General features: G+C 41.2%; 14 protein-coding genes across 14 annotated transcripts; 5 read left to right on the forward strand and 9 right to left on the reverse strand.

Annotated features, from left to right (window-relative positions):
• Window positions 1-345: 345 nt before the first annotated feature.
• BRETT_005296 (uncharacterized protein) lies at window positions 346-3,651 on the forward strand (the record flags this gene model as incomplete). The annotated part of the gene is made up of 1 exon (XM_041283776.1): window positions 346-3,651. The coding sequence occupies one exon, from the start codon at window positions 346-348 to the stop codon at window positions 3,649-3,651; it is 3,306 nt and encodes a 1,101-aa protein (XP_041134728.1).
• A 237-nt stretch (window positions 3,652-3,888) lies between these two features.
• BRETT_005297 (uncharacterized protein) lies at window positions 3,889-5,094 on the reverse strand (the record flags this gene model as incomplete). The annotated part of the gene is made up of 1 exon (XM_041283777.1): window positions 3,889-5,094. One exon carries the CDS (start codon window positions 5,092-5,094, stop codon window positions 3,889-3,891), a length of 1,206 nt encoding a protein of 401 aa, XP_041134729.1.
• Window positions 5,095-5,700: 606 nt separating this feature from the next.
• On the forward strand, window positions 5,701-7,494 carry BRETT_005298 (uncharacterized protein; the record flags this gene model as incomplete). Its single annotated transcript, XM_041283778.1, has 1 exon — window positions 5,701-7,494. One exon carries the CDS (start codon window positions 5,701-5,703, stop codon window positions 7,492-7,494), a length of 1,794 nt encoding a protein of 597 aa, XP_041134730.1.
• Window positions 7,495-7,708: 214 nt separating this feature from the next.
• On the reverse strand, window positions 7,709-9,535 carry BRETT_005299 (uncharacterized protein; the record flags this gene model as incomplete). The annotated part of the gene is made up of 1 exon (XM_041283779.1): window positions 7,709-9,535. One exon carries the CDS (start codon window positions 9,533-9,535, stop codon window positions 7,709-7,711), a length of 1,827 nt encoding a protein of 608 aa, XP_041134731.1.
• A 459-nt stretch (window positions 9,536-9,994) lies between these two features.
• On the forward strand, window positions 9,995-11,128 carry BRETT_005300 (uncharacterized protein; the record flags this gene model as incomplete). Its single annotated transcript, XM_041283780.1, has 1 exon — window positions 9,995-11,128. One exon carries the CDS (start codon window positions 9,995-9,997, stop codon window positions 11,126-11,128), a length of 1,134 nt encoding a protein of 377 aa, XP_041134732.1.
• Window positions 11,129-11,322: 194 nt separating this feature from the next.
• On the reverse strand, window positions 11,323-12,168 carry BRETT_005301 (uncharacterized protein; the record flags this gene model as incomplete). Its single annotated transcript, XM_041283781.1, has 1 exon — window positions 11,323-12,168. The coding sequence occupies one exon, from the start codon at window positions 12,166-12,168 to the stop codon at window positions 11,323-11,325; it is 846 nt and encodes a 281-aa protein (XP_041134733.1).
• Window positions 12,169-12,678: 510 nt separating this feature from the next.
• BRETT_005302 (uncharacterized protein) lies at window positions 12,679-14,877 on the reverse strand (the record flags this gene model as incomplete). The annotated part of the gene is made up of 1 exon (XM_041283782.1): window positions 12,679-14,877. The coding sequence occupies one exon, from the start codon at window positions 14,875-14,877 to the stop codon at window positions 12,679-12,681; it is 2,199 nt and encodes a 732-aa protein (XP_041134734.1).
• A 1,866-nt stretch (window positions 14,878-16,743) lies between these two features.
• On the reverse strand, window positions 16,744-17,394 carry BRETT_005303 (uncharacterized protein; the record flags this gene model as incomplete). Its single annotated transcript, XM_041283783.1, has 1 exon — window positions 16,744-17,394. One exon carries the CDS (start codon window positions 17,392-17,394, stop codon window positions 16,744-16,746), a length of 651 nt encoding a protein of 216 aa, XP_041134735.1.
• Window positions 17,395-17,818: 424 nt separating this feature from the next.
• On the reverse strand, window positions 17,819-18,706 carry BRETT_005304 (uncharacterized protein; the record flags this gene model as incomplete). Its single annotated transcript, XM_041283784.1, has 1 exon — window positions 17,819-18,706. The coding sequence occupies one exon, from the start codon at window positions 18,704-18,706 to the stop codon at window positions 17,819-17,821; it is 888 nt and encodes a 295-aa protein (XP_041134736.1).
• Window positions 18,707-19,086: 380 nt separating this feature from the next.
• BRETT_005305 (uncharacterized protein) lies at window positions 19,087-19,491 on the reverse strand (the record flags this gene model as incomplete). The annotated part of the gene is made up of 1 exon (XM_041283785.1): window positions 19,087-19,491. The coding sequence occupies one exon, from the start codon at window positions 19,489-19,491 to the stop codon at window positions 19,087-19,089; it is 405 nt and encodes a 134-aa protein (XP_041134737.1).
• Window positions 19,492-19,812: 321 nt separating this feature from the next.
• On the reverse strand, window positions 19,813-20,562 carry BRETT_005306 (uncharacterized protein; the record flags this gene model as incomplete). Its single annotated transcript, XM_041283786.1, has 1 exon — window positions 19,813-20,562. One exon carries the CDS (start codon window positions 20,560-20,562, stop codon window positions 19,813-19,815), a length of 750 nt encoding a protein of 249 aa, XP_041134738.1.
• A 305-nt stretch (window positions 20,563-20,867) lies between these two features.
• BRETT_005307 (uncharacterized protein) lies at window positions 20,868-21,422 on the forward strand (the record flags this gene model as incomplete). Its single annotated transcript, XM_041283787.1, has 1 exon — window positions 20,868-21,422. The coding sequence occupies one exon, from the start codon at window positions 20,868-20,870 to the stop codon at window positions 21,420-21,422; it is 555 nt and encodes a 184-aa protein (XP_041134739.1).
• Window positions 21,423-21,638: 216 nt separating this feature from the next.
• On the reverse strand, window positions 21,639-22,223 carry BRETT_005308 (uncharacterized protein; the record flags this gene model as incomplete). Its single annotated transcript, XM_041283788.1, has 1 exon — window positions 21,639-22,223. The coding sequence occupies one exon, from the start codon at window positions 22,221-22,223 to the stop codon at window positions 21,639-21,641; it is 585 nt and encodes a 194-aa protein (XP_041134740.1).
• A 1,012-nt stretch (window positions 22,224-23,235) lies between these two features.
• BRETT_005309 (uncharacterized protein) lies at window positions 23,236-25,518 on the forward strand (the record flags this gene model as incomplete). Its single annotated transcript, XM_041283789.1, has 1 exon — window positions 23,236-25,518. The coding sequence occupies one exon, from the start codon at window positions 23,236-23,238 to the stop codon at window positions 25,516-25,518; it is 2,283 nt and encodes a 760-aa protein (XP_041134741.1).
• Between the last annotated feature and the right edge of the window lie 81 nt (window positions 25,519-25,599).

A 25,599-nucleotide genomic window follows, 5' to 3' on the forward strand; every position in this document is an offset into this window, starting at 1 on the left:
AGCGTAAATCGTATAATACAGTTAGTATTGTATTGAATGACGGAAAAAAAAAAGCTTTTTATTTCGGTGCTGGATAGTAACTAGGAACAATATATAGTATGCATCTCGGTCAATTAAAATCTGGAATTCCGAGGCTGGACGTCTGGTCGAACCCAGCTTGACCCAAACAAAAAATTAAATAAGCATGCCCAGTTTCTTAAAATTTTCAGCTCTCAACTCCTCGCGACTAAAAGCTTAAAGTGAATGCATGTAAACACGCTTTCATTTAATAAATGTTGAATACGACACTTGTAGGGTATCCATTGATCCACAAACCTTCATCCACTGAATACACCATATAAAGCCATGCATTTTATCAGTGCGTCCTTCTCGAACATTTCCTCGTTGTTTGTGAGTGTAAACTCCGCTAACGAGTATGTTGCAACTGCTAGTCAGGATGGAAATATTAGAATCAGGCGGATGGATCAGTTCACTGATTTGGCAGAATCATCAAGTCATCCTGAAGGGACCAACACGGATAATAAAGGCGACAGTTTGGTGCTAGATGGCTCCGGCAGCCCGTCAAATGCTGGAAACAAGGAAAACGAGAGTATAACAGACTTAACTAAAGAGCAAGCAACGCTTTTTTCAGTAAAGGATGGAAACACTATGGAGATGACACCACAGGATGGAAAGCATCCTCCTACGATGCCTCTGCATGCAATTGAACCTGTCCCATTTGTGGACAAGGAGAAACTAAAACTTTCCCAGCGACCAGTTAACATAGTTGGCGTTAGGAGTAGAAGTAAGATCACATCGCTTAAATACGCAAACTTGAAGCGGAACTGGAATTTGTTGGCTGCCGTGTACAAGAACGGTGAAGTGTACATTGTGAAGGATCCACAGGATTCACGAAAGGCATCCATCCGCCAGATTTTCAAGCATGCAAATGGTTTATTGCTTGATTTTACCTGGTCGGCCGATGATCAACTTCTAGCCTTTTGCACGATGAACAACGAGGTTATTATATACGATACTGTTTACTCGCGGATTATCAAGACTCTGCATGTCCATGGACTTCCGGTTCATCCAAAATCCGGAGATACAAAGCTCGGAAACGGTAAAGAAGCAACGAAATCGGTTTCACCATCACCATCATTGGATGCAAAGCAACCACAGACCAAGCTGCCAGCTCAAAATGTCGCTGTTAAGGGAATCGCTTTTGATCACACGTGTGGAAAGTATCTTTTAACGCTTGGTGATGACAAAATGGTGAATATACTAGAGTACCGTCTAACTCCAGACGAGAAAAACGGTCGATCTTTCGAGTATGCCGTGTCACAGAAGTTCTATAATCTTATTAGCAGCTCCAAATTGAACAAAGCTACCATTAGAAAGGTCTCTTGGTCGACAGATGATCGTATTGTGTGTGTTCCCAACACGGCCAAAAGTAGAGCCACAATATTGTCGCTTGTGAAAAACAACGATCCAGTAAAGTCGCCAGCCTGGCAAGAGTGGATGGTGCAGAAAGGCCGAGGATTCAAGTGCACTATGACGAGTTTTTCTCCATCTATATACGAGAATACGACTAAGGATGGTGATTCCAAGTTTACATACGTGATAGCTACAGCTTCTCCGGATTCCAGCGTTTCCATATGGCGAACTTGCGATTCTGCACCTTTCTATGTGGCAAACGACATCAGCACAAAGCCAATACAGGATATATGCTGGAGCAAGGATGGACGAATCCTCTTTCTGACCACGTACTCCGGAAAGTTGGTGCTTGGCATTTTCAAAGAAAACGAGCTAGGAAGCGTTGTATCTGAGGAAGAACTTGCGATTCCGGACATTAATAGTAATTCCGTGAAGAACTCCGCGGCTATTTTGGACTCATACAATGCATGGATTGGAGGAGGAAGAAAGACGGTGCCAGAAAGACAAGAGAGAAGTGAAGCTGAAGCATCCAGTAAGGCAGTAGAATCTAAATCTGAAACCAAGCAGACCAACAACTCAAACACCAACAGAACCTTTAATATGAAGTCATCGGTCAAAGTGGAGTCTACAGCACCGCAGATAGCGAAATCAGCCCCCAAACCAGCTGAATCCGCTTTGAAGAGTTTGCATTCGAGTGTTTCAAGAAACCATTCGCACTCACATTCAAAAACTCTCGGTTCGGCCTCTGTTGGTCCATTTGAGGCACCCCTAAGAGCTGTGCCGAGAGATTTGGCACGTAAAATATCAGCAGCCTCACAAACTGCGGAAAATGACACTGGTAGTGTTGATGAGGGCCCGGCACGCAAAAAGAGAGATGTTGAACCAACAGACTTTGTTGGCTCGCTGATTATTGACCCGGCAACCTCTTTCAGCAATGTTCGAATCGCAATTCCACGAGTGAGGTGGCATATCAACTATTCGCTGGCCGAAGACAAAACTGTCCACTTTGAGGTTCGAAATGGGAACGGTCACGAGTCGTATCCTACCAGAGTTGCACTTGTGAAAAGATCACCACTTGGATCAACTTCGGAAACGGGCAGCAAGGCATATCCGGCATCCTCAGCGGCAAACTCCGGTTTTCCGGCCTCAAAAGAGCTCTTTGTGGATTTCATCCCTCGCAAAGTGCACATAGTGACGGGCTCGAAGGATTTCTGGGCTTTGTCGACCACCGATGGCCAAATCATCACGTATACTCGCTTTGGAAGACGTCTACTACCGACTATCGTGCTTGGGGCTCCTCTTTCGTTTCTCGAGATGAAAGATGAGTATCTCCTGGCAGTTACATCCTCAGCACAAATGTATGCCTGGGATCTCCAGAAGCAGCAGGCTTTATTCAAGCCGACTTCACTATCAACACTTTTGAAACCACTGTTTAGGAGCATCAACAGCACGGAAAACGGCGGCAGGTCTGCTGGGCATGGTGGAAGAGATTCAAAGGCTGGTGGAGGTGCACACAATGAAGAGAATGCAGGAAGAACTGCGGGTTCGAATGGTGCTGCTGGAGTATCATTCGATAAAAACGGTTTTGTGTTTGTCAACGGAGAGATGCTCACACGGTCTGAAAACTTGACTTTATGTTCAATTACTGCCAGTGGTGTGCCAATAGTCACTTTAAGCAACGGTAACGGTTATCTTTACAACAGCAATATGGGTGTGTGGTCGATCGTTAGCGATTCTTGGTGGGCATTTGGTTCCCAGTACTGGGATTCGACGAAATCCTTGACAGATACTACAAAATCTAAAACCGACGGAAGCTCGCTTCTTGGATACTTGGAAATGCACACAAACGACGAAATTGCCAGGAGAGGGAGGTCCAAGTTTTTCAGCAAGATATCGAAGGTGATGCTTATGAGAGAAGGATTCGAGAATATGGAGACTGTGATATCGCTGAATCACTTAGAGAACAAAATCAACTTCTACTTGTTTCTCCGTGACTTCAAGAACTTCCGCTTGTACTTGATCATATATGTGAAGCGGTTGGGTGAGTTGAATCTTGTTGATAGGCTCACCGAAGTGCTGCAGGAGCTCTTTTTGGATATGGATGGTACGATTTGTGGTGTCGAGAAGAGGTCATTGTTGAAAGAGCTTGTTGTCAGCTGTGCAAAGCAAAGAGAGGTTCAAAGAATACTTGTTCAGTATGGTGAGAGTGTTGGATTGCTTACCAACTCTTTGATATGACGATACGCATATGAATTGGCTGTTTGGGTAGATGATATTAATTTTCTGTGGAGTGCGTTTGTTACTGTGCGCACTCTCATGTTCAATTATCTTTTAAACTCACCCTTCTTTTCATGTGAAGATGTACATGCTCTGTAGTGTACGGAAGTGTATTAATTTAGATATCTCTAATTGAAACATATATACAGGTTATAAGTATGACATCTTTTCGTAAATACAAGTCTATCTTTTCTTATTTCACCACCATCCCATTCCAGTGAGGTGTGAAATAACCTTCAAGTTCTTTGAGGCAAGCGAACGGGCCTTTTCGGATCCTAAGCGGCTCAACTTGTCTAATCCAACAGGATCTTTCATCAATTGGTTGAATCTCTCGGCAGGCCCTTTAAGCTCCTTTATCACAGCTTCAGAAACAGCATCTTTTAGCTCCTTCTTCGTGAAATCTTGCACTTCTTTTGCGACTGTCTTTATTGGCTTACTCTCAGCTGCAGCCAGAATTGCAATAAGATTAGACACTGCTGGTCTTTTAACTGGATCGTAAGTTATTTTTCCTTCTATCGAGTCAGTGAGCGCCTTGTTGAACTTCTTTCTAATGCTCTTTGCATCTTCAGTAATAAACACCTTGGACATCTCATCGGAATCACTCTTGGACATCTTCTTTTCTGGATTCTTTAATGAGAGAACTTTCATTGTTGGTGCAAGCAGGGTCATTGGTGAATGCATAAAATCCGACTTAGTCTGCCGGTTGAAAACATCCACCAAGTCACGTGTCAACTCCAAATGCTGTGATTGGTCTTTTCCAACTGGAACATGTGTGGCATTAAATGTGAGAATGTCCGCTGCCATCAAAACTGGATACGTGAAAAGGCCAAGCTTGACTTTTCCAAGCTCTTCGGCAATGTTTGCGTCTTTCCGGAGGTTTGCTTTTGATTTCCACTGGGTCATTCTGTTCAATTGACCCATACCACAAATACATGACAATATCCACTGCAGTTTTGGAATTTCTGGAATCTCCGACTGGAAGAATATTGTTGCCTTGTGTGGATCAAGGCCGCATGCTAGTAAAGATGCATATGCTTCAATCCTCTTGCGGTAAAGTGTGTTGAAGTCCTGAGAAACAGTAAGCGAATGTAAATCGGCCACAAAGAAAAGTAGCTTAGAGTCTATGTTGTCTCTCTCAATTCTGTTTTGAAAATCTCTCCAATTGCGAACGGCTCCAAAATAATTCCCTAAATGAAAAGCTCCGGTAGGTTGGATTCCACTAAAAATGACTGATTTCTCTGGAATTTCAAACTTCTTGTCCATAATACTAGGAACAGTCTCAACTGATACAATTTCATCTGTGGATGTGCTAATTGTTCGTTTTGATATGCATCCAACATTAATATGGGCATATCGACCGGTAACGCAAGTCTGGCCTACAATACCTGCTAGCTTACTGCTCATGATTATATATCTGTTTGTTGCAATTCTGCATTATTATTATTGGATGTATCCAACTGATAAGAATGCACTAGCAAATAAAGGTGACATTTTGAAGTCGCATCATAAGGTTTTGGTGTAGGGATGTATCAGGCTGACAAGGACTGGTGCCGTGTTCCACTTCACTATCATCAGTGTACTATATCTTCAGGCCCTATTGATTTCTCCATATTGTTCAATAGCCAGAACAGATGGCGGTCATTTAACCAGAATAAATTAAATGCATAATCGACAGAATACCAAATGAAATAGTACAAATATGCATGTTTATTTTCTTTTTTTTCTTTTTCTTGTTCTTCTTTTTCTTCCTGTTCTATTTTTCATCCTTACCGACTATTTTACCCCTCGGCCGGCTTATACAATTTGTATCTCCGCATACTCATATATCTTTTAAAACTAAAAGAATATCAAATTTATAATATAAACAAGTTCCAGCACAGAAACGGTCAAATATCAAATACGTGATAGTAATTCGCAAATTATCGCTCACTCTATATACATACATTAACTTCATATTTGATACTGCTGCACACATAGCAAATCCTGAAAGAAACAACATTACTGAATTTCATGCCACTAGCCAAACCAGAGGATGACTTTTTCGCATTTGGATCTAATGATTTTGATATGACACCACCAAAGAAGAAGTTGAAGAAAGAGAAAAAGCATCATCGACATCATCGGCATCATAACCGCACACAAAAACAGATTGAAAGCCCAAAGGCAGGTCGAACAGTTTCACTCAGAAGTGTTTCATCTTCATCGGATCCACTAGTATCGGACATAGAGCCGGTGAAAGCTGAGAAAATGAGTTCTCTACCTCAGGGAAAGATCGAAAAGTCAGCATCCAGAAGTAAACATCCAGTGGATGATGATCTTAAAAAGCTGCTTGGCTTAAATAACGATAATGATGATGGGGTCGAGTATCCAGCAAGCTCGTATGACCTTCAATCGGAGCCAATAACATCATATAACGATGATCTCAACCAAATGCAGACGGAGGACGAGTCGATATTGAATCAGATGGATTCGGAGATTTCTGAAGCAAAGAAATACGATGATGGACTTTGGAAAAAACGAGGTTACAAGAAAGAAATCACCGGAAACTTTCCAGTGGAATTGGGAGGGCAAACTATCTTGGCAAAGAAGGCACCGTTTGAAATTACTGTCAGTTTACGATACCAGGAACGTGAGTTTAGTGTATTTCTCAAGGCAAAAGGTTCAACAAGCTTTCAGAAAATACGCGAAACAGTTCTCAAGCAAGTTTTCAGATCGAATACGCTTTGGTCCTTTACCTCTTCACCTGAGAAGTTGGTTTTCTTCATCTACGATCTTGATATAATAGTCAACCAGGTTCTTCGGATTGGATCACTTCTTCGGTCGTCAAAAAAGAAGGTAGAGCATTCTTTTTCGGACGACTCATTCGTCTTACGAACTATGCTGGCACCGATGGGCATAGCGTTGCAAATACAGGCTGAAGAGAAGCAAAAGAAAGCAAACTCGACCATTCTGCAGGGTGATCCTGGTGATCATCTTGATGAATCAATCAAATCTACAATAACCATTCAACTAAAAGACAGAAATACGGGGAAAATAACGCGTGTGTCAACATCTAGGTCTACTACAATTGAATCTCTTGAGAACATCTTTCTTGTGCGGATGAAGTACCCGGATGGTCTTCGAGTGAAACTTTATGGTACAAGTGGCGAATTTATGGGCAAGGAGCTTTCCTCTGTGAGAGAGGATAAATCGAAAAAGGCTGAGTTGGCAGTGGAACCGGATATTACTGAAGAAACCGAGGAGAGCATTCCGGAGATTGGGAAATCGAACTTTAAGGGGCCTGAGGTGATAAAGCTGGATGATTTCTCGGATGACGAGAAAGAAGCTACAAATGATGAGCAGGAAGTTCAAAAGACATTAAAGGATGAAGTGGTTGAGTTGAGCAGGACAAAATATATGTTGGTACCAACTACAGTTGGTTTCTACAAACTTGAAGATCAGGATGTAGTGGAACTTGAGTACAGTGAGGAGGAGCTTGCCAAACTCAGCGAATCTTTGCAAGGGAATTCTGGAAATGAGGAAGATGACAATATGGATGCCAAGGGCCTTCTTGATAATTTAAATATGAAGAGCGATACGTACTTTGGAATCAAGCTCGTGGGAAAGGATGGTAAGGTATATCAGGTTGGTGTTAAGCCTGAGACAAGTGTACAGTCGATGATCGAATATTACCGGAAAAAGGCCAATGTTCCAGAAAAGACACACATCAGTTTGATTTTCGACGAGGAACCACTCGATCCGAAGTGGAAAGTGAGTGATACTGAGCTCGAACAAGATTTTATGGTGGATGTTGTGCTAAAGTAGGGGTGTGTAAATTAAATGTTTGTTAAGCTTAAGACCGATAATGGTATTAATAATGATGTTACGTTATAAATTATAAATAGTACATTGATAAATATTAACATGATAAATCTTAATATGATGTGTATCACTCCCATAATTGGTATGATGATAAGTTTTACGTTAGTATTTCCATAAATATTACTTCATAAATATTACTATATACATGCTAGAAGACTCATAAACCAGTGAACCGTTTCACATTCGTATCATTCCAACCTTTATTCTTGAGTAGTCCTCCTATTGGTCCATTATCTTTACCCTCAACATTATTGAGATCGGGCTTTCCGGAAACAAATTCTATGTATCCATCTGGCCCGCATACAAGAGCCAGCGACGGTGATTGGTCCGATTTGTTCTTCTTTCCAAAAAAGCTGAATTGCTGAAATGCATTTTCTGGCTTTATCTTGCTTATATCCAAGTCTGGAATGTCCTCTTTGGATGGATTCGAGGAGAGTGGAGGTAAAACATCTATATTACTGTAATTTCTATCTTTCTTATCGGTACTTTTACTGTGCTTTTTATCCGCATACGAATCACTCTCCATCTGCTCTCTCACTTCCTTTTTCTTCTCCTGTAATAATTTGTATCTGTACAACTCCGCACTCACTTTTAAGTCCTTTGCACTATTGAAATGTGGCAATGATGGCTTCATGATGTCTTTTTCTGATATGTGCTCGCCATTCTCTCCAATTAAATAGTGGAACTTTGCTCTGCCACATTTTTCTGCAAAGAAGTTTAAAGTACGAAGTTCCTGCAAAAGATTTGATTGTTTATGCAAGGAAATATACGCTTGAACAAATCCTTTTGGTGGATTTGGAGAGTAAAGAACTTGGAGTAACGGTAGAATTCCTGTTCCAGCACCATAGTACACGAAATTCTCCGCTTTAGGTAGGTGTTCTGGGTAGATGGGGTCTGGTTCTGTCTTTTCAATTGTATTTGAAAGTTGAGGTCTTGATGGATATCTGTCTAATGTATGGGGGCTAAATCTATACTCTTCTATAGGTCCCCTGATGTCCACTTCATCCAACAAATTCAAGCCTGTAAACCATTTCGAGAATTCACCCTCTGGGTATCTCTTCACAATAAATATGAACTTTCCTTCCTGCTCAGCCTTTGACACAAGTCTCAAATGCGGCTTTTTGGTCTCCGGATCTGCACCAGCCACAAATAGAGGAAGTGGTGTAAGGTTCCTAACGATATTTATATCACGCTTGGCTATTTCCACACTCCAGATGTGGTTTCCAGAGAAAAGATGCTGGTTTTTGATAAGTTTCTGGATCCTGTTCTTTCGTGTAACTTCGATCAAATAGTGGTCATCATCTATTTTGTACTTGAAGCTAATCACGTAAGGCAAAAACTTTGATGGCTTTAATAAGGAGCCGTCCTTATCCTTGTTTTCGTCTTTATCTTTTGTCAGATACCTGTATGTGTAAAAGGCCCAAAGAAAAGCACAGCCTGCAAGAATAGATGGTATCAATTTCCGCAATGGGGATTTTCCCCTTGCCCTCCTTTTAGCCTCTTCTCTTTTCTTCTGTTTCCAACTTGGAGGTGCGTGAAACTCATAGTTTGTTTCCTGCCTGTTTTCGGATGGATCGTATGCCGTTTTTGGATGATTCATGTACTTCATCAATTTCGGATCCACTCCTGGAAGCGCACCTCCCGGATTAGATACACGAGAGGACTGATCAGGCGAAAAATTTTCCAAATCTCTATGAAGTTTAGCTTCTGCTTCAGATAAGCTTTTGCTGGCATTATCTTTTTTGGATAAGTTCCTTCCATTATCACTTCCATTGGTTGAATTTTTACCTTTTCCAGAATTATTATCGTTGTCGCCTTTTCCAGCATTGTTGTCACTTTTTCCACGTTCTGATGACTTTTTGGCATCATTGCTGTCATCTAGAGATATTCTTCTAATAGCCTGGATGCCAATCAGTGGGTGCGGATGGATTAATGTACTCGAAACTGGAAATCTCGTAATTGACTTCACTGGGAGCCTCCACATGGCTTTCTAGTACTTTCCAGAAAGGTGCTAGCTATCCACTTCAAAGTCTGGAGTATGGTGTAGATATTGTGAATTGAGACAGAAAAAAAAATGAAGATAGGAGGTGAATGGATGAAAATAAGAATGTGGAGACAGAATATGAGGATTGAACGAAAAAAAATAACAAGTTGAATATCATAAGTTCAAGATCACAAGCTAAAGATAAGAAGATAAAATTAAGAGAAAATCGAATAAATAGGACTAAGATGAATAATGAGAATAATACAGGAGAAATTGAAATTTCAAAGAATAATTTAAAGTCCGCTGGCACATATTTATCGCTCGATCCGGAAGAAATATTTGAAATATTCAGGTATCCAAATATATTTGCCTCACACAAACATTTGTTCCTCTTCGTTTGTCCCATAAGTTTCAATAGGCCAAATATCGTAGTCAAATAGTCTAAACACACATTATAGGATGCCACAAATCAAGCTCGAGCATAAATTCGCAGCTCACAAATTTGCTTGCTGGGCAGTTGCAGTTGAGAAAGAATCGCATTTAATGGCGACGGTATCTGCAGATAAGACGTGCAAAGTCTTCGATTACAGGGAAAAGGAGCTTTTGGCCACTCTTGGCGATGGCACACATTCAAAAAGCACTCGGTGTGTTGCCTTTAAGCCGCATTCGGAGTTCCCTACACTGGCAGTTGGGTCGTTTGATGCAACTGTGTCAATTTGGTGTATGGATGGGGCCGAAGCCGGGGCAGACGATGTCAGTGAAAGCAGCGAGATCATAGGTGAAAACGGGTGGGAACTTCTTGCTGTGATTGAGGGACATGAGAATGAGGTGAAGGCCGTGGATTGGTCGTGCGACGGCAAGTATTTGGCAACGTGCTCACGTGATAAAAGTGCTTGGATATGGGAGACAGATGAATCGAATGAAGAATTTGAGTGCATCAATGTGATCCAGGAGCACGAGCAGGACGTGAAGAACGTGAAATGGCACCCGTTCGAGAATGTTCTAGCAACGAGTTCGTATGATGAAACGTGCCGGGTGTTTAGGCAGGACGATTACGACGATGATGATTGGCTGTGTGTTGCCAAGCTGGATCAGTTTGACGGAACTGTTTGGTGTAGTGATTTTGAGAAGAAAAGTTACAAGGACGGCACTATGAGGCTTGTCACGTGCTGCGATGACGCCAAAGTGCGTGTTTTCCGCAAGATTCCACCTCCAGCCTCTCAAAATGAGCAAACACAAGAAGGAGAAGCTGAAATTTCAAGTGATGGGCATTTGCAGAAACCCGTTATAGTGCCGTCCAGCCTCAAGGAGGAGGAGAATTGGGTGCTGGAGTCTGTTTTGCCGCCGGTCCATAACAGGGCGGTGTACAGTGTTGATTGGAATGAGAACGGGTTGATTGCCAGTTGTGGAAGTGACGGAATATTGGCAATCTACAAAGAGAAAAGTGACCGGCCGGGCCAGTGGGAAGTTTATGCCACGAAATACCTCGCGCACGGTGTTTGTGAGGTGAACTGTGTGAAATGGTGCAGTTCAACCGAGTTGTTGACTGCTGGCGATGATGGAAATGTGCTGATGTGGAGGATTGAGGATTAGATAAGCATATATATGTAGGCTGCAATAGAAGTGATATGGGGCTACAATAAAAATGATATATATGGAGGCTACAATTGATATGTATGGATGCTACAATTATAGTAATATGTATGGATGCTAAAATAAGCATGTTGATGATTATATGTGGTGTATCATACAGATTCATTTCTACACACCTGGTTGAATATTCACACCTAAGCGAAGATGATCAAGATCAAGAAAAATAAAACCACACATGATATCACAAGAAGCCAAAAGCAGAACTTACGCCTATTGCGGTGATATCTATCGGCCCGTTTGAGATGCCTACTTGCAGATCGTGTGTCATTTAGTGTGCTGTATATGTTTGTTTCAATATTATCAACCATTTCACCCTGAGAGGTCACTATGGTGGACAAATCCTGAAAGATCTCATTTAGCTCTTCCACACCATGTGAAATCTGCTCGATGTCTCTTTCCCGTTCCTGTACCATGTTCTGCTGGTATTCCACCTCTTCTGCATTCACCGGCTGGTATTCCATGATGAGTTTTGACCTCTGCTGTGTGACGTTTTGTGCATTGGTTTCCTCTGCAGGTTTTAGTGCCAATTCATGCTGATTGTGCTCTATGTTTGTGTTTTCCTCGTTCAATGCGGCATCAATCAACGTAACCTCTCTCTGCAGTCCTCTGAACTGGTCTAGCAACGCCTTAATACTCCGATTTAACTTATCCCGCACAAATACTTGACTTTTATTGAGTTGCTCTCTATCCAACTGGTCCATTTGCTTTCTGTGAACAGATATTTCCTTAAACGTCCCCATCAGGCTGCTGATTAAGTCCACACATATTCTCTGTTGCCTTTGTATGTCTTTTGTACTGTTTTCCGTGCTGTTATCCTTGGCCTTAATCTTCAAAACATCGATGTTCTTCTCCAAACGACTGAGATTGTTGCTTATCTCAATTAGAGAACCTGAGATCTGATCGCTAAGTAAATCAAACTCTGGCACATCTCTGTATGACTGTTGGTCCTCTAAATCAATAGGAAGGTTGCTTTCTGACATATTTGATGTTTTTTGTGCTTTTTGTGTTCTAAGTGAGAAAAATGTGGGGCTGTAGAGTGGGAAAGAATGCGTGTCTTCGGAATAGATAAAAAAAAAAAAGTAAAGAATAAGTAAAAAAAATAAAGTAAAAAAAAATAAAAATAAAAATAAAATAAAGAGAAATTCCATCGCGATAAGAAGCTACATTCTCATACAGCTAAGCAAGCAATCATGACAACGAACTAGTAAATTAAGTAACTTCAAACAATACTATAACTGTACACAAAGGCCCATCAACGAATCTGAACATAAATACGTGTTGTGAGTCGGATACTCACACGTAGGAAATTGTTCAGTAAACGGATGCGACTTCAGAAAAATCAAGTGTTAAATATTTCAGTAGGCTTAGTTTTTCCCGGGAAAAGATAAGCATGGCATCCCGGAGTTGCCCAAGCGAAGAATCCCGAAACACACCCACGAGTGTTTTATGGCTTCGGCCTCGTTTATATGCTGCATTTGGTATCCTGTAATTCAAGAACTTCCCAAATCAGCATACATATCCTGATCGCCAGACATTAAAAGCTTCCGAAGAGTATCGGTTGTGACCTTTGGAGGCTCCAAAGCAGCTTTGTTACCACTACTGTTTTTCCCATTCTTCGAACTTTTGAACTTCTTCTCATCAGAGCTGCTTAAGTAATCATCGCCGGTATCATCACCAGACTGTGAGTGTCGGAAATCCTCGTTTCCACTGCCCAGAATCTCGTCCAACCCAATTCCACTCTCCTTCATGTAATCTCGTATCTTCTGCTTGAGTCCAAGAACGACGATTTCCAAATACTGCTTCTTCCTCTTCAGGCTCTTCACATCCTGCTGGAGTCGTTTCTGCAAGTTTTTCTTCTTCTGCCTGCATCTCGAAGCGGCAATCCTGTTTCTTTCCAATATTCGCTGCCTCTTCCATGCTGCAGTACCAGGGATTGGACCCGCATTTGGATTGAAAATGACCTCATTGTTGTATATCAACTGCCTCTTTGGAACACCGTCCTTGTCCACCTCTATTTCTGACCGATTTGGAACCCGAGGACGCTCCATTCCGCCGGATGCCGACACGTGAGCCACCGGAACACTCGTTCCCTGGCTGTTTTGCACATGTGGCATCAAATCAGACCTCCTGCTTTTGCCAAGATCTTCATCACTTACCAAATTTTCATCGCTTGCCCTAGTTTGCTCACCTTGCGCTTCGCTCCTGTGCACAATCATGCTGATCTGGCCAATCTGACCGTTGGAAATCGAAAGTCTTCTTCTTGGAGCCGGCGGATATGCCACGGCTGGACCGTCGGCATCTGTCGGTCCCGGCGGCTCGACTCCCAGCCTGTTTGGTCCCATCATGCCACTTTGCGAGCCTAAAAGCGCTGATTGTGGTCTTTCTAATGCCAAACTCTGCCTGTGGTTAAATAGTGCTGATCTCGGCATGGTTCTTGGTTGCGGCTGCTGAAGTTTTGGATATGAGTCGTTTGCATTCATCTGTTGGCCCGGATAAACCACCTGGTATCCGTTGTCGGTATTTGTCGACTGAAATCCGTACACTTGGTCCATTGGTGTGCTTGGTTGGTTTGGTTGGCTCTGGCTTGTTTGGTTTATCTGGTTCTGGTTTATCTGGTTCTGGTTCATTTGGTTCTGGTTCATTTGGTTTGCGTTCACCTGGTTCCGGCTAAATTGACTTTGGTTCATTTGTCTTTGGTCCATTTGGCTTGGGTTCATTTGGCTTGGGTTCACTTGGCTTGGGTTCACTTGGCCTTGGTTTAATTGACCTTGATTTAATTGGTTCATCTGATTCAACTGACCACCCTGGCTTAACTGACGATTCAGTTTGCCATGCTGGCCTATTCTGTTGTGCTGGCCTTGCTGGTTTAACTGATGGCTTTGCTGCGCTACACTTGCGGCTGCATTCGCCACATTGGCCGCCGACTCGGCACTGTTGCCGTTCATCGACATCATGTAATAATAAGGGCTGTACTCCACTATAGGAGGGTTGATCATGAGAAAGTTCTGGAAGTCCTGCGGATCCAAATGAAAGTTTTGCAGTGATAGATTCTGGCCGCTGGTTGCTTTTTTTCTGCTGCCGGATCCTACGCTATTGTTGATGGCTGTGTTAATCTCTGCATTCAGTGAACTGCCCAAAGAAGAGCCCATGGATTGATCGTTGATGTTTATGTCGCCTGCAGTTTTTGTTATCTCCGCCATTTGGTCAAATGCCGACTCAGGTGTTGATTTCTTGTCATGCGATCCTTCCTTCCGGCTGCCCATGTTCTGTCCAAGCAGTGATAAATCGAAATGGCTGGCGTTGCCGATTGCAGATGGAGAATCTGTTGAAAAGCCAATGTCTTTCTTATCAATGATATCGTTGCCACTTATACTGTGGCCGTTGTTGATAATGCCAATGTCACTGTTGGTCCTCGCACTGACACCCTGGACTTGAGTTCTGGTACTCCGGTCCATGCTGTCTTTATCCAATCCATGATAGTCCAGCTCCTGTTTTACTATACTGCCATATATATTGTCTGCACTTTGCAAATCACTCGATACCAACGATCCCCCGTAATCTTTATTGTTGCCGTTCTCAATGCTCGATGATGGATTCATGTAGCTATGATGACCAATCATGTAATCTGTCATTTGTTGAGCGTCGTGTTGCCCAATAGATGAATGCAAAGGTTGAGGGCTGGCTGACATTTCTTTTTTTTTCCCTTGTAAAAAAACTGGCCACAATTCCCTGTGAACTGCCCTTTAAATCAGAAACTATATAATTATGGGAGGTTGATATGTGCCCCTCGTTTGCTGCCCTTGTGATATTAATGTGCAAACTCTTCCGTATTCGTTCTGCTTTTTTTTGTGTAAACTTCTGACGCCCAATAGCCGGAGATGATCAATGCAAAATGAATGTAATAGTGTATCTGGGACAAATGAACAAAGTGCCAACAAAATGTTGATATGCACTTGAATCGAAATGCTGTAGAATGCCTTAATTGCAAATACGCAATCGAGATGAAATCATGGAAACTGTTGCTTTCTATGTGAAAAGAACGATGCAAAAAAATGATCGAATACGCAGATGCTTAAAATGCGGAAGTACGAGGAACCGCGAAGCAAAATTTGTTTTTCCCAGTGCACCCCTGGGCAAGCTACCGCCAACAATCAAATTCAGAAGAAAAGCCGTGTACCAGATGCTATCTATTATTAATCAGCAATTGCGCTAAAAGAGAAAATACGACTTTACAGCACATCTGGGCAAACACAATCCTACATTTCTATTTTTTTATTTTTGCTTTGTCTCTCTTGATCTAAGCCCATGTATTATTCATAAGGAGGCGCCCACCTATCATAACTGAACTTTCTCGGGAAATCTGGAATGGTATTTTAAAGTGATAGAGAATTCGACAGGCATTTTAATAGCCATCAACAGACATTTAATAAACTTCAACAGACATTTTAATAGACTTCGACAGACATTTCAATAGACTTCGACAGACATTTTAATAGACTAAAACAGACATTTTAATAGATTAACACAGACATTTTAATAGACCAAAACACTCAGTTTAATAAGTTGATAAATGATTGCTGGTTAAGGCACCCCTCGAAATGCAGAATGCTCTCTAATGCACAAGCACAGCTTAATTCCTTAATTCTTTTCCTGGCTCCATCCTTGTTCGTTTGCTTCCCCTCCTCTTCACTTCATTTATTCTATTTTTTCTCTTTCCATTCTTTTTTGTTCCCTGTGGATAAAGCGATAAATAAAATGTGAAAATATGGAGCACAAAGAATAAAATGAAAAAAAAAAAAAAATACAATAAAATAAAATAAAGAACGCTCGACCTCAACATGCTCTTCTCAGCATGATTCGGCCTCCGTATACATGTTATGTGACCTTTTTTCACTTGAGATTAAAGAACACTATTAAAGGATCGACCTCTCCCTATCAAAAGTGTTTTTTCTTGCCCAATCATCGTGCGATCTTCTTGCTTTTGGCATATTCAACCCACTCGGATTTCCGATCGGATATACCAGTTTTCCGATACTTTATTGGACGCTGCATCTAGATGTAGTCATTTTTGCTGCAGTTGTTCGAAAAAATTTTGCAAACAATAATAATCTTCCTGTCTTTATATACCTTTATTCCATAATTATCTATTTGGGTCCTATTAAAGGCAGCACGCATTTTAACAAACACTGCTAGATTCTGAAAAATAAGAGAGAGCGAGGTACTTTGTGCTTTTCCTATTCATGTAGTATTGCTGACTAATGACCAAACGGATATTCAAGCGGGAATGCTTAACGCAGAAAGCATGCACTTGACTTCCTTACATCACTTGTTCTTCATATTCTACAATAGTACACAGGGAAAACTAAGCATTGGCTCATTTAGCATCGTCGTAATTAACATGCAACTATTTTTTATTTTATTTATAGAACGAACGTACACCTTGACATAACAATACCCGTCAAACGTTTTCATTATACAGATTTGGCTAAAAGCATCCATATCAATGGAATCTGGTGTAATCCCACTGCTTCCATATTGGAGATTCTCGAAGCCCATCAGTCAATCCTATTTCCGTTGATATCTTTTCCTTCCCATTGTTTCTTGACGTCCCTGACGTTTATTTCATCCTCGTTCTTGAAATACACGTCACGATAGAATTTCATCTGGTTGATACTCTCAATAATGTCCTGCTTAGCAGTATGGGCACCAATCTTAGGAGGCATGAGTCTCTCCACGGTGGGATTGTGTCTCTTTGCGAATTCCATCACTGATGAAACGTCGATAATTCGATAAGTGAGATAATCCACAACACTCGGCAATTCTCTCAATAGGAACAATCTATCCACGTGAACCGAATTTCCGGCTAATATTCCCGTTCCCTTGCTCATGAACTTCTTCAAATACTCCAAAAGTTCCTTATCAACCTGCTCTTTGGTCTTATTAGAAGCAATAACTTCAGCAGTAAGCCCACTATTCCCATGATGCTGCGTGCACCACTCATCCATCTGGTCCATGGTCGACTTCGGGCAGTGTATCACTGATTCGTATCCCTCTTCATCCAGCAAATTGAGATCCTTGTCCGTTATAAGGCAACAAATCTGAATAATGTGATCATGTAAATGATCCAATCCGGTCATTTCACAGTCGATCCACACGATCGGTTTCTTTGAGTCGTAGTTTCTCACCAAATGGCTTGAATTCGACATGATTTGCGAGGCGCTGCGATATTTCTTTGTATGGTAGAGGCGTCTATCTGTTTTCTTGCTTGATTTGCTTTTTCTGAAACTTAACGTCTCGATTGAAGCTTCCTGTTTTCGAAAATTAAAACTATGAAAATTCAGTACTTGTCTAACTGGTCGTGGACCTGGTACTAGTGGTCTTCCTACACTCTTCAGCAATGCTATAGATGAAATATTCAACATTTATTGGTCCCTTCCTGATGATCTAGGGAGGGTGATAAGAGAGAAAAGAAGAGAAGCGGAAAAAATATATATGATTGAGAAACGCGAGATGAAAAATTGAAGTGAAAAAAAAAAAAAATGAAATAAATTATGGCACCTAACTGAAACATACTTCGCGCTTTCTGGACTAATATCAAGGCTATAGCTTCACATTATTCATAGTTATGTCTCATTTACGACCTGCAACAATGCATAGCTTCTTCTTGCCCAGATCTGGGTGATGCTCCTCGGGGTTTACTTCCTTTCTTTGTGCAATCGTGAGCTTTTGTTCCTTGGAATATTCCAATCTAAATCCTCTTTCCACAAGAATCTGGCTCAATCCGGCTTTCTCAAACAGATTTGTGATCTTCTCTGGTTCAAGAGTAGAATGAGCAATTCCTCTCTTTACGGCCTCCTTTCCAGAGAAAATTGCGTGCCCATCAAAATCCATAGCGAGAAACCAGCCACCCTTTTTAAGATGGGTTGCAATTCTCTTACAGAGCAATTCAAGGTCTGAAATATGGTGTAATGACATTGTGCACACTGCAATGTCGAACTTCCTATTCTTTAGCACATCTTCTTTTCCTAAAATGTCCAAAGCCTCTGCATGGACGTTAGGAAAGTCCACTCTTTTGTTATAGGCATCGACAAAATCTTCCGATAGGTCAATTCCTGTGATTCTGTAGCTTTTTTCGAGTGGGAGACTATCCAACAATGCAAGGGTCACATTGCCTGGTCCGCATGCAAAATCAAGAATTTCTAGTGGCTCTTCGCTTGTCCCCTTGTCGTCTTTGTCGAAAATGCACCATATATCTGTATTCACCTTATTTCCCAAAGCACTTGCCTCCTCTTTTGCTTTAATACTCCTGTTCTCAACACATGACTTGTTTATTTCATCAACAGTGTATGCTTCCTTGTCTGATAATGAGGCTGATTGTCCATTAGAGCCGATTGTTAAGTACTTCAAGACAGAGAGCTTACTTAAAGCTTTAAATTCCGGTAACTCAAACCTGGGCACCGCCTCCTTATTCCATGCCTTCCTATTCAATTCCTTGAAATCTTGCGTGCTATCTGCCATTTGATTGGTCGTAATATTGTGCAGGGATGAAAAGTGTTTGGATATCGCAAGAGTAGCACTAATGACAGAAAGTGTATGTGGGGAAGATATATATATACTTTAGATATAGCTGGGGTCGAAAAAATAAAATAAAGTGAAACGATAAATTGTCCACCGTCGAGGTTATCAGAGGAGCGAATTCACTCAGTTATGTACAATGATCCATCATCAGGCATTAAATTATAGAATTATGCCTCAATCAAATAAGCACACTTGTCATCTACAGTCCGCATTAGTAAGCATGGTTACCGCTTACGGTTTAATTTGCTCATTCTCGTTTCCTTGATCTTAATAAATATATTGAATAAATAAATATGAAGTGTATCCCATGCTCCTAACACCTAAATTTTCTTGCCCCAGTAAACCCATTGATCCTCCAGTGGCTTTTCCTCCAATGGCTCCCATGCTTTCCACTCCGCCATTTTTCCAGCTAGGTTATACTCATCATTGGCCTGAAGAATAAGCTCTTCGATTAATCCGCATCCAATTTGCTTTTCTATCCTCTCAATCACCTCGTTTTTTTCCACGACAGCTAATCTTGCCTTTGTCAACTCCTCCACCGATTTTCTGTATATAGACTCCTTTGGAAATTGTTCATCCAGTCTTTTTAGCGTTGCTTGGTAAAGGCTGATCAAAACAGGCCTTGGATTTGGATGTTGTAAAATTCCTGTAATACCGGTAGGATTTCCCGTTCCCGATTTGATGAGAACTTCCTGTACCTTTCTGAGAATAGGGGTAAACCTCATTCTTGCGACAATTGTTGAATATTTCAACAGTATATCTTTGTCAGGAGCTATATATGGGAATCTATGTATGCGGTGCGGACAGCCCTAAATTTATTTTGGTTCTTCTTATTTCACATTATTTCTTTTTTTTTGCTTTCGCTTCTCGCGACCAGTACTTTTATGCATATGGTTACATTTATTCTCGGGTATTGTGCATTATGCGCGCAAAAGGCAGGCCCATAAACACTTCATACAGGATTGTAGTGTACAACAACAACTTATTTCTATCACTTAAACAATTATAGCCCGTATAATTATATATATTACATTCACCGACAACTATTAATTCATTTTGCCTTGGATTTGCGAACCTTGTGGTGTCATATCTGTGCTGGTTGGACCTTTTCCGTCCGAAACACATTTTTCCGGAATTTCATCGAGGAACACGGATGTTTTCTGTAAGGAGAGATTCAAAAGATTGTTGAAAGCACTAGACGAAGTGCTGGGAAGTTGGAAGCTTGACTCTTCCTCAGTTTCATTCTGTTTTTCAGTTAATTGCTCTTTTTTGTCAGGATGTTTGTCTTCTCCTTCCTTTTCATAAAGAGTTGAAAACTCGTAATAGTGGCCTTTAGAAGGTGAAAACTGCGGTAGCCCTTGCAATGATCGCATGGCATTACGAAGATTCAATGTTGTGCTTAAAAGCCTGCTTGATAGTATCGCTTTTATCGAAGGGGCCATATAAACACTGGATCCAATGATGTAAAAGTCCGCTATTGTCTGTGTTTCGGTCTCCGAATGCCGATGCTGCTTCCTGATCACCCAAAAGTCCGGTTCTCGAACCATCGCTATCACAAACTCAACTCCTTTCATCTTTTTAAGGTCTTTCAATATCATTTCGTATGGATTAACCGTGTAATTTGCATCTGAAAACTGGTGCTGCATTTTCAAAACTTGGTTATTCGACGTTCGATCAAAAAATGGAGACTGTGCAAAGTATTCAAGTACATTATCTGTTCTTAAACCAAACGCATTCACCCATTCGGGTGATTTCCACTGTAATTCGTCCAACGGTGTATTTTCAATAGATGACATGTTCAATGTATGCAATTATTAAAGTTGTAAAGCCTAAAGGATCCCTATATACAAGCCTTAGTGTCTAGTTCGGTTTTTTCGTACCGTTTACTATGCCTTCGTAGTGACCTTGTTGGGAAAGTACTAGATGCTTGTCTCACTGCTCTGCATAAATAAGATGAAAGAGTACGAGAAAAAAAAAAAAAAAAAAAGCATTACGGAGAAAAAGCTCACTCGACTTAAAATCAATAAAACAGAGCTTTTCATGATATATTTATATCTTTACTTGTACAGTCAGTAATTTATTCATACAGACCGCCAGTATAATGTTTGTGCGCTCGTTTACAAGATTATCCATAAGGCGATTGGCTACGGCAGCTCCAAAAGCAGAAGCTGGTGCTAGTGCATCTGGATCAAAAGCTGTGGAGGAAAAAGCAGCAAGTGAAATACAGAAAAAGAAAGCACATAAGGCAAAAAGAGTTTTAAACATTCCAAAGTCTTCAAAGGAGGTGCCAGATGTTAACACGTTTTTAAAGAAAATTGGACGTGGAGCAACCGAGAATGCGGAAACATTTGAAAACGACTGGAAGAAGTTTTTCACTATGAACTCTAGGAAAATGAAAGAGGAAGGAATCGACACAAAGCTGAGGAGATACATACTGGATTGGAGGGAGAAGTATGCACAGGGGATACCCTTGGACGAGATAAAGCTGCCTGTGAAAAAGCATGGGGGTGAAAGAAGAAAGAGGATTTATGCTGCAGAGAAAAAAGTCAAAGAGAGAATAGCAGCGGCTCAGTTAAGGAAGGCATACAGGAAAAAGGCCAACGTGGAGCGTATTCAGAAGCTCAAGTGGGAAAAACTGCATTCGCAGAGAAAATAGATGTCCGGAGAGAGAAATTGGGGACATGAATAAAACGTGTACATATACAACATATTTAAGTGCGCCTGTTTCAATAAATGAACAGTTAGACAAATGTATTTTTTTCATTTGTAGTACTTGAAGTGAGTCAATCAGCTAGGCATGAAATGAGTTGTGCCGGGTTGTGACAAGTTCTTTGCCATTTGACAGTAAACGTGTCTCTATATAAATCTAGCATTAATCATCTCTCACTATTTCATCCTCGGGATCAGCCTCCTCCTTTGGCTTGTACTCCTTTAGGAATTTCTCCAGCTCCTCGTGAAGCCACGTTGCCTCTTTCTGCATCACCTCCATTGGCCGTGGATGGCGATCCATGTCAGCTGCTATAACTCTCTCTTTGCATACTTTTTTAAAGAAACCGTTCAAGTTGGCTTCGTTTTGCTCTAATAAGTCATAGATATGATCTCCGTAACCATCTTTAAGATACCGAGGAATGATATGGCAGTGCACGTGTGGTACAGACTGCCCAGCAGCAATTCCATCCTGCATTGCTATGTTAAGAGAGTCTGCTTTGTATATTTTCTCTATGAACGCATGTATCAGCTGGACTGTGGCCATAAAATCGACCGATTCTTTCACAGTGAGCATTTTTAAACGCGGCACACGTCTATATGGAACCACTAGCACGTGGCCGGGAACAATTGGCTTCAAGTTCACTAGTGCATAAGTGTATTTACCCCTATAAAACACCTGGGGAGTAACTGGAAACTTATAAAAGAAGATTTTTGAAGGTGCTGCGGCCATATCCTGTTGCGTAGACATTAAGATGATTGCGAATGTTTTATTTATTTTATTGATTGTGGTGTGGTGGTTGTAGTTGAATGAAGATAACTGGTTTGGAAATAAAGTTGGAGATGGAAGAAAGATGTACAGTGGTGTCAGATAAAATAAATAATACTGGTCTGAAAAAAAAAATAAAAAGGACGGGAAATAAAAAATTGAAGAGAGAGGATTTACTTCAATCTTAATCCACAGCTATTAAATAGAAGCCCAAAGACAATTTTAAAAGTTTAACTCTGATTCTTGAATACGTACAATGTATCTTCCTCTATAAACCATAGACTCAGTTTGGAGTGCTTAGAAACTCTAAAAGCCGATCGGTTTTCATTTTTTGATGTTTTAACATTGACATTTGTAGTAGCAAGAGATCAAACCGATACCTCAAGTCATTTCCTAATTTTTATTCATTAATAAAATATAATTGTCCATATCTTCATTTATTATCCAATACCTCAAATAAAAAGGTTCTTTTCCTACCTTATCGGGAATTCTCTTCTTTCGGCGCCTAAACAGTCTTAGTTAGGGAGACAATGCAATTCATTTCAGAATAGCATTCGATCCACTTTTCCTTATTTCGAGTCATTTCTATTTCGTCTAGCATACTTGGCTATATATCCTTAAATCATCATTACACAACATTATTGTCCTTTTAATACTTTGTTGGTCACATGACTTGTTATAAGAATCCCGCTTTTCTGACTTTTGCAATTCGCGATTCAAGAAATATAGAGAGGCCGTTGAGAAGGAAATAGTGATGGAAAGGAAGCGCATAGAAAAATAAATAAATAAATAAAAAAAGTGCGAATGTGAATAAATTAAATCAAATAATCAGGAAAAGGAAAACATTACCGATAATTATTATGTGACGTGCCTCTCAAGCACAGACAGATCCTTCTTTTCTCCCCTAGAAACATTTTTCACGATCAGTTTTCTATACCAAAGAAACAAATTTTAATTAATTCGAATATTATAAAAGTTAGCCAAGAGTCTTCGGATGTCAAGCAGCGTTTTGACGGACCATTATAAAGTGTTAGGGGTAAGTCCTAATGCCAGCTCCGGAGAAATAAAGAAGGCGTTTCGAAAGCTGGCTTTAAAGTACCATCCAGACAAAAACAAGACAAAGGAGGCTGAGGAGAGGTTTAAGGAGATCAATGACAGCTACAGGGTGCTTTCGAATCCTGGCGAAAAGGCCAAATATGATTCTTTAAGGCCATACTCAGCATTTGGAAATATGGGCACACGATATCCCACTTCGAATGGATATTCATCATATTCTGCATATTCAAATGGATATGGGGCAGGCTATAATCCTGCTGGTGATGAATATGCGAAAACAGCAGGCCGGCAATACGAGCGAGCAAGAAAACAGTATGAGGAGTTCAAAAATAGACAAAGAGAGCAGCAAAAGGCACGGGAAGAGGCAGAAAGAGTGCGGCAGGCGAAAATGGAAAAAGATGCCTGGGAGAGGGTGTTCAACGAGAGAAGAAGGCGGCAAAATAGTCGATATGGAGTGTTTACTGGCGATGATTGGGATAGTTTCGGCAACCGGTTTCATTACAGCTTTTTTGATGATTTTATGAACCCAATGGGCCGGAGTAGGCAGAAAAGGCCACCAAACTCGGAGCAATGGCAGCAGGATGCAAAGGAAAATGAAAGAAAGGCAAAGGAGGAAAGTGAAAGAAGGGAAAACGAGAAAAGACGCCAGCAGGCATTGGATGAAAAGTTGAAAAAGATGAAAGAGCAAAGGGAAAAGGAGCAGGAGAACCCAAAGCCGGATCTGCATAGCACAAATGATCACAACTGGAGCAAGTCGCACACTTCATATTCGTTTAAAGCCCACGAAAGGACATACATGGGGCATGCACCGGATATTAAGGTGGAGCATAAAGCGCAAGAAGAAGCATCACAGGGCAAGAATAAAATAAAGGTGGAAGTGAGTTCAAGCGATGGCAAACAGAACAGGCAAGAGGATGTGTACGAAAACAGTTCAGCTTCTACAGAAAATAACAGACATTATGATGAGGATCATACTGAAGATAAAAGAGCAAGTGGTGATGATAATGAAAGCGAGGAGCCAGATATTGGAGACAGCGAGAGTGAAATCGATGAAGATTTAGGTGCATCTGGTGTTGATGACATGGATGAGAATGAGGAAGATGAACAAACCCAAGAAACTGAAAATCCGTTTGTTGCCCCACCTTTCGACATGCAAAATTCCAGGGCCGACTTGAACAATGGAACCGAAACGGACCCGATAGTTCTTGATGGGGGTTCGGAGGATGACCCAATAGTTCTAGAAGAGTCTACAACTGAAACAAGTGGAGAAAGATCAAAAGAGGTAACTGATGATGACGAAACGGGTAAGCAAACAAGGTCGCCAAGCCCGTCGAAGAGGCGCAAAAACATGTATAACATCCTAAACAGAAATAAGCCGAGATTATGGCACAATCCACATACAGATAATGAGTATTTTGGCAACGGCAAAGAAAAAGAAGAAGCAAATGGTGAAGACGGACCGAGGGAGTTTCCGGGTCGATCGACGTCTCCCAAGAGACGACATTTGAATGAAGTCAAAACGCCGAAAGCGGGAAATGTTCCGTTTTCGTTTACTGCAGATAAGCATCTTAAAAAGCAGGCGGATGAGCGGAAGCAGTCTCCATTTAAGTTTGATGTCCGTAACGTGCCGCCGTTTACCGAAACAAACGGCAATTTCAACATGTCATCTTTGGGTAAAGAGCTTGATGAGGAGATGAAGAAGCCAGGAAAGAGAAGAAGAGTAAATAGTGGCAATCGTGTTGTTGAAAACATGGAAGATGGCATGAATGATGAAAGAGATTACGTTGATGGCCAGCCTAAGTTGAAGAAGAAGGCTACAGTAAACCTTGACTCAGCCGAAATACCGATTCATGAACCAGTAAATGGATCATTACCAAGAAGACAACCTGCTCCTCCTCTTTCATCTAAAGATCTTGGATTTGATCAGCCCGTTTTGCGGGAGATTGACCTGCTCAGGCCAAAGATACCTGTTGATGGTACGTGGGAATCTAAGCAGCAAACGCTCAACTATATTACACGTGTTGAAAATTTTAACGCTGCAGTTTGTGCATATTTCGCCAAACGAGCACAATTGAACCAAACTTACATGGGGAGGATCATTTCTGAGCCACAAAGCATGCAGGCATACTTGAGGGGATTGGAGGTTGATAATGAGTTGCGGAAAGGCTGGGGTTATGTTGCAGAATGCTGTATGTCGGTATGCAAGCAGGTGCTTAAATAGATATAGAATGTAAAATACTGAGGTTGACGATAAGGTTCGAACCGCGGTGGGGGAGGAAAAAAAATACATAAATGATGAAAA

This window comes from Brettanomyces bruxellensis, chromosome 2 (genome assembly GCF_011074885.1).
Source record: "Brettanomyces bruxellensis chromosome 2, complete sequence".
Lineage (NCBI taxonomy): Eukaryota > Fungi > Ascomycota > Pichiomycetes > Pichiales > Pichiaceae > Brettanomyces > Brettanomyces bruxellensis.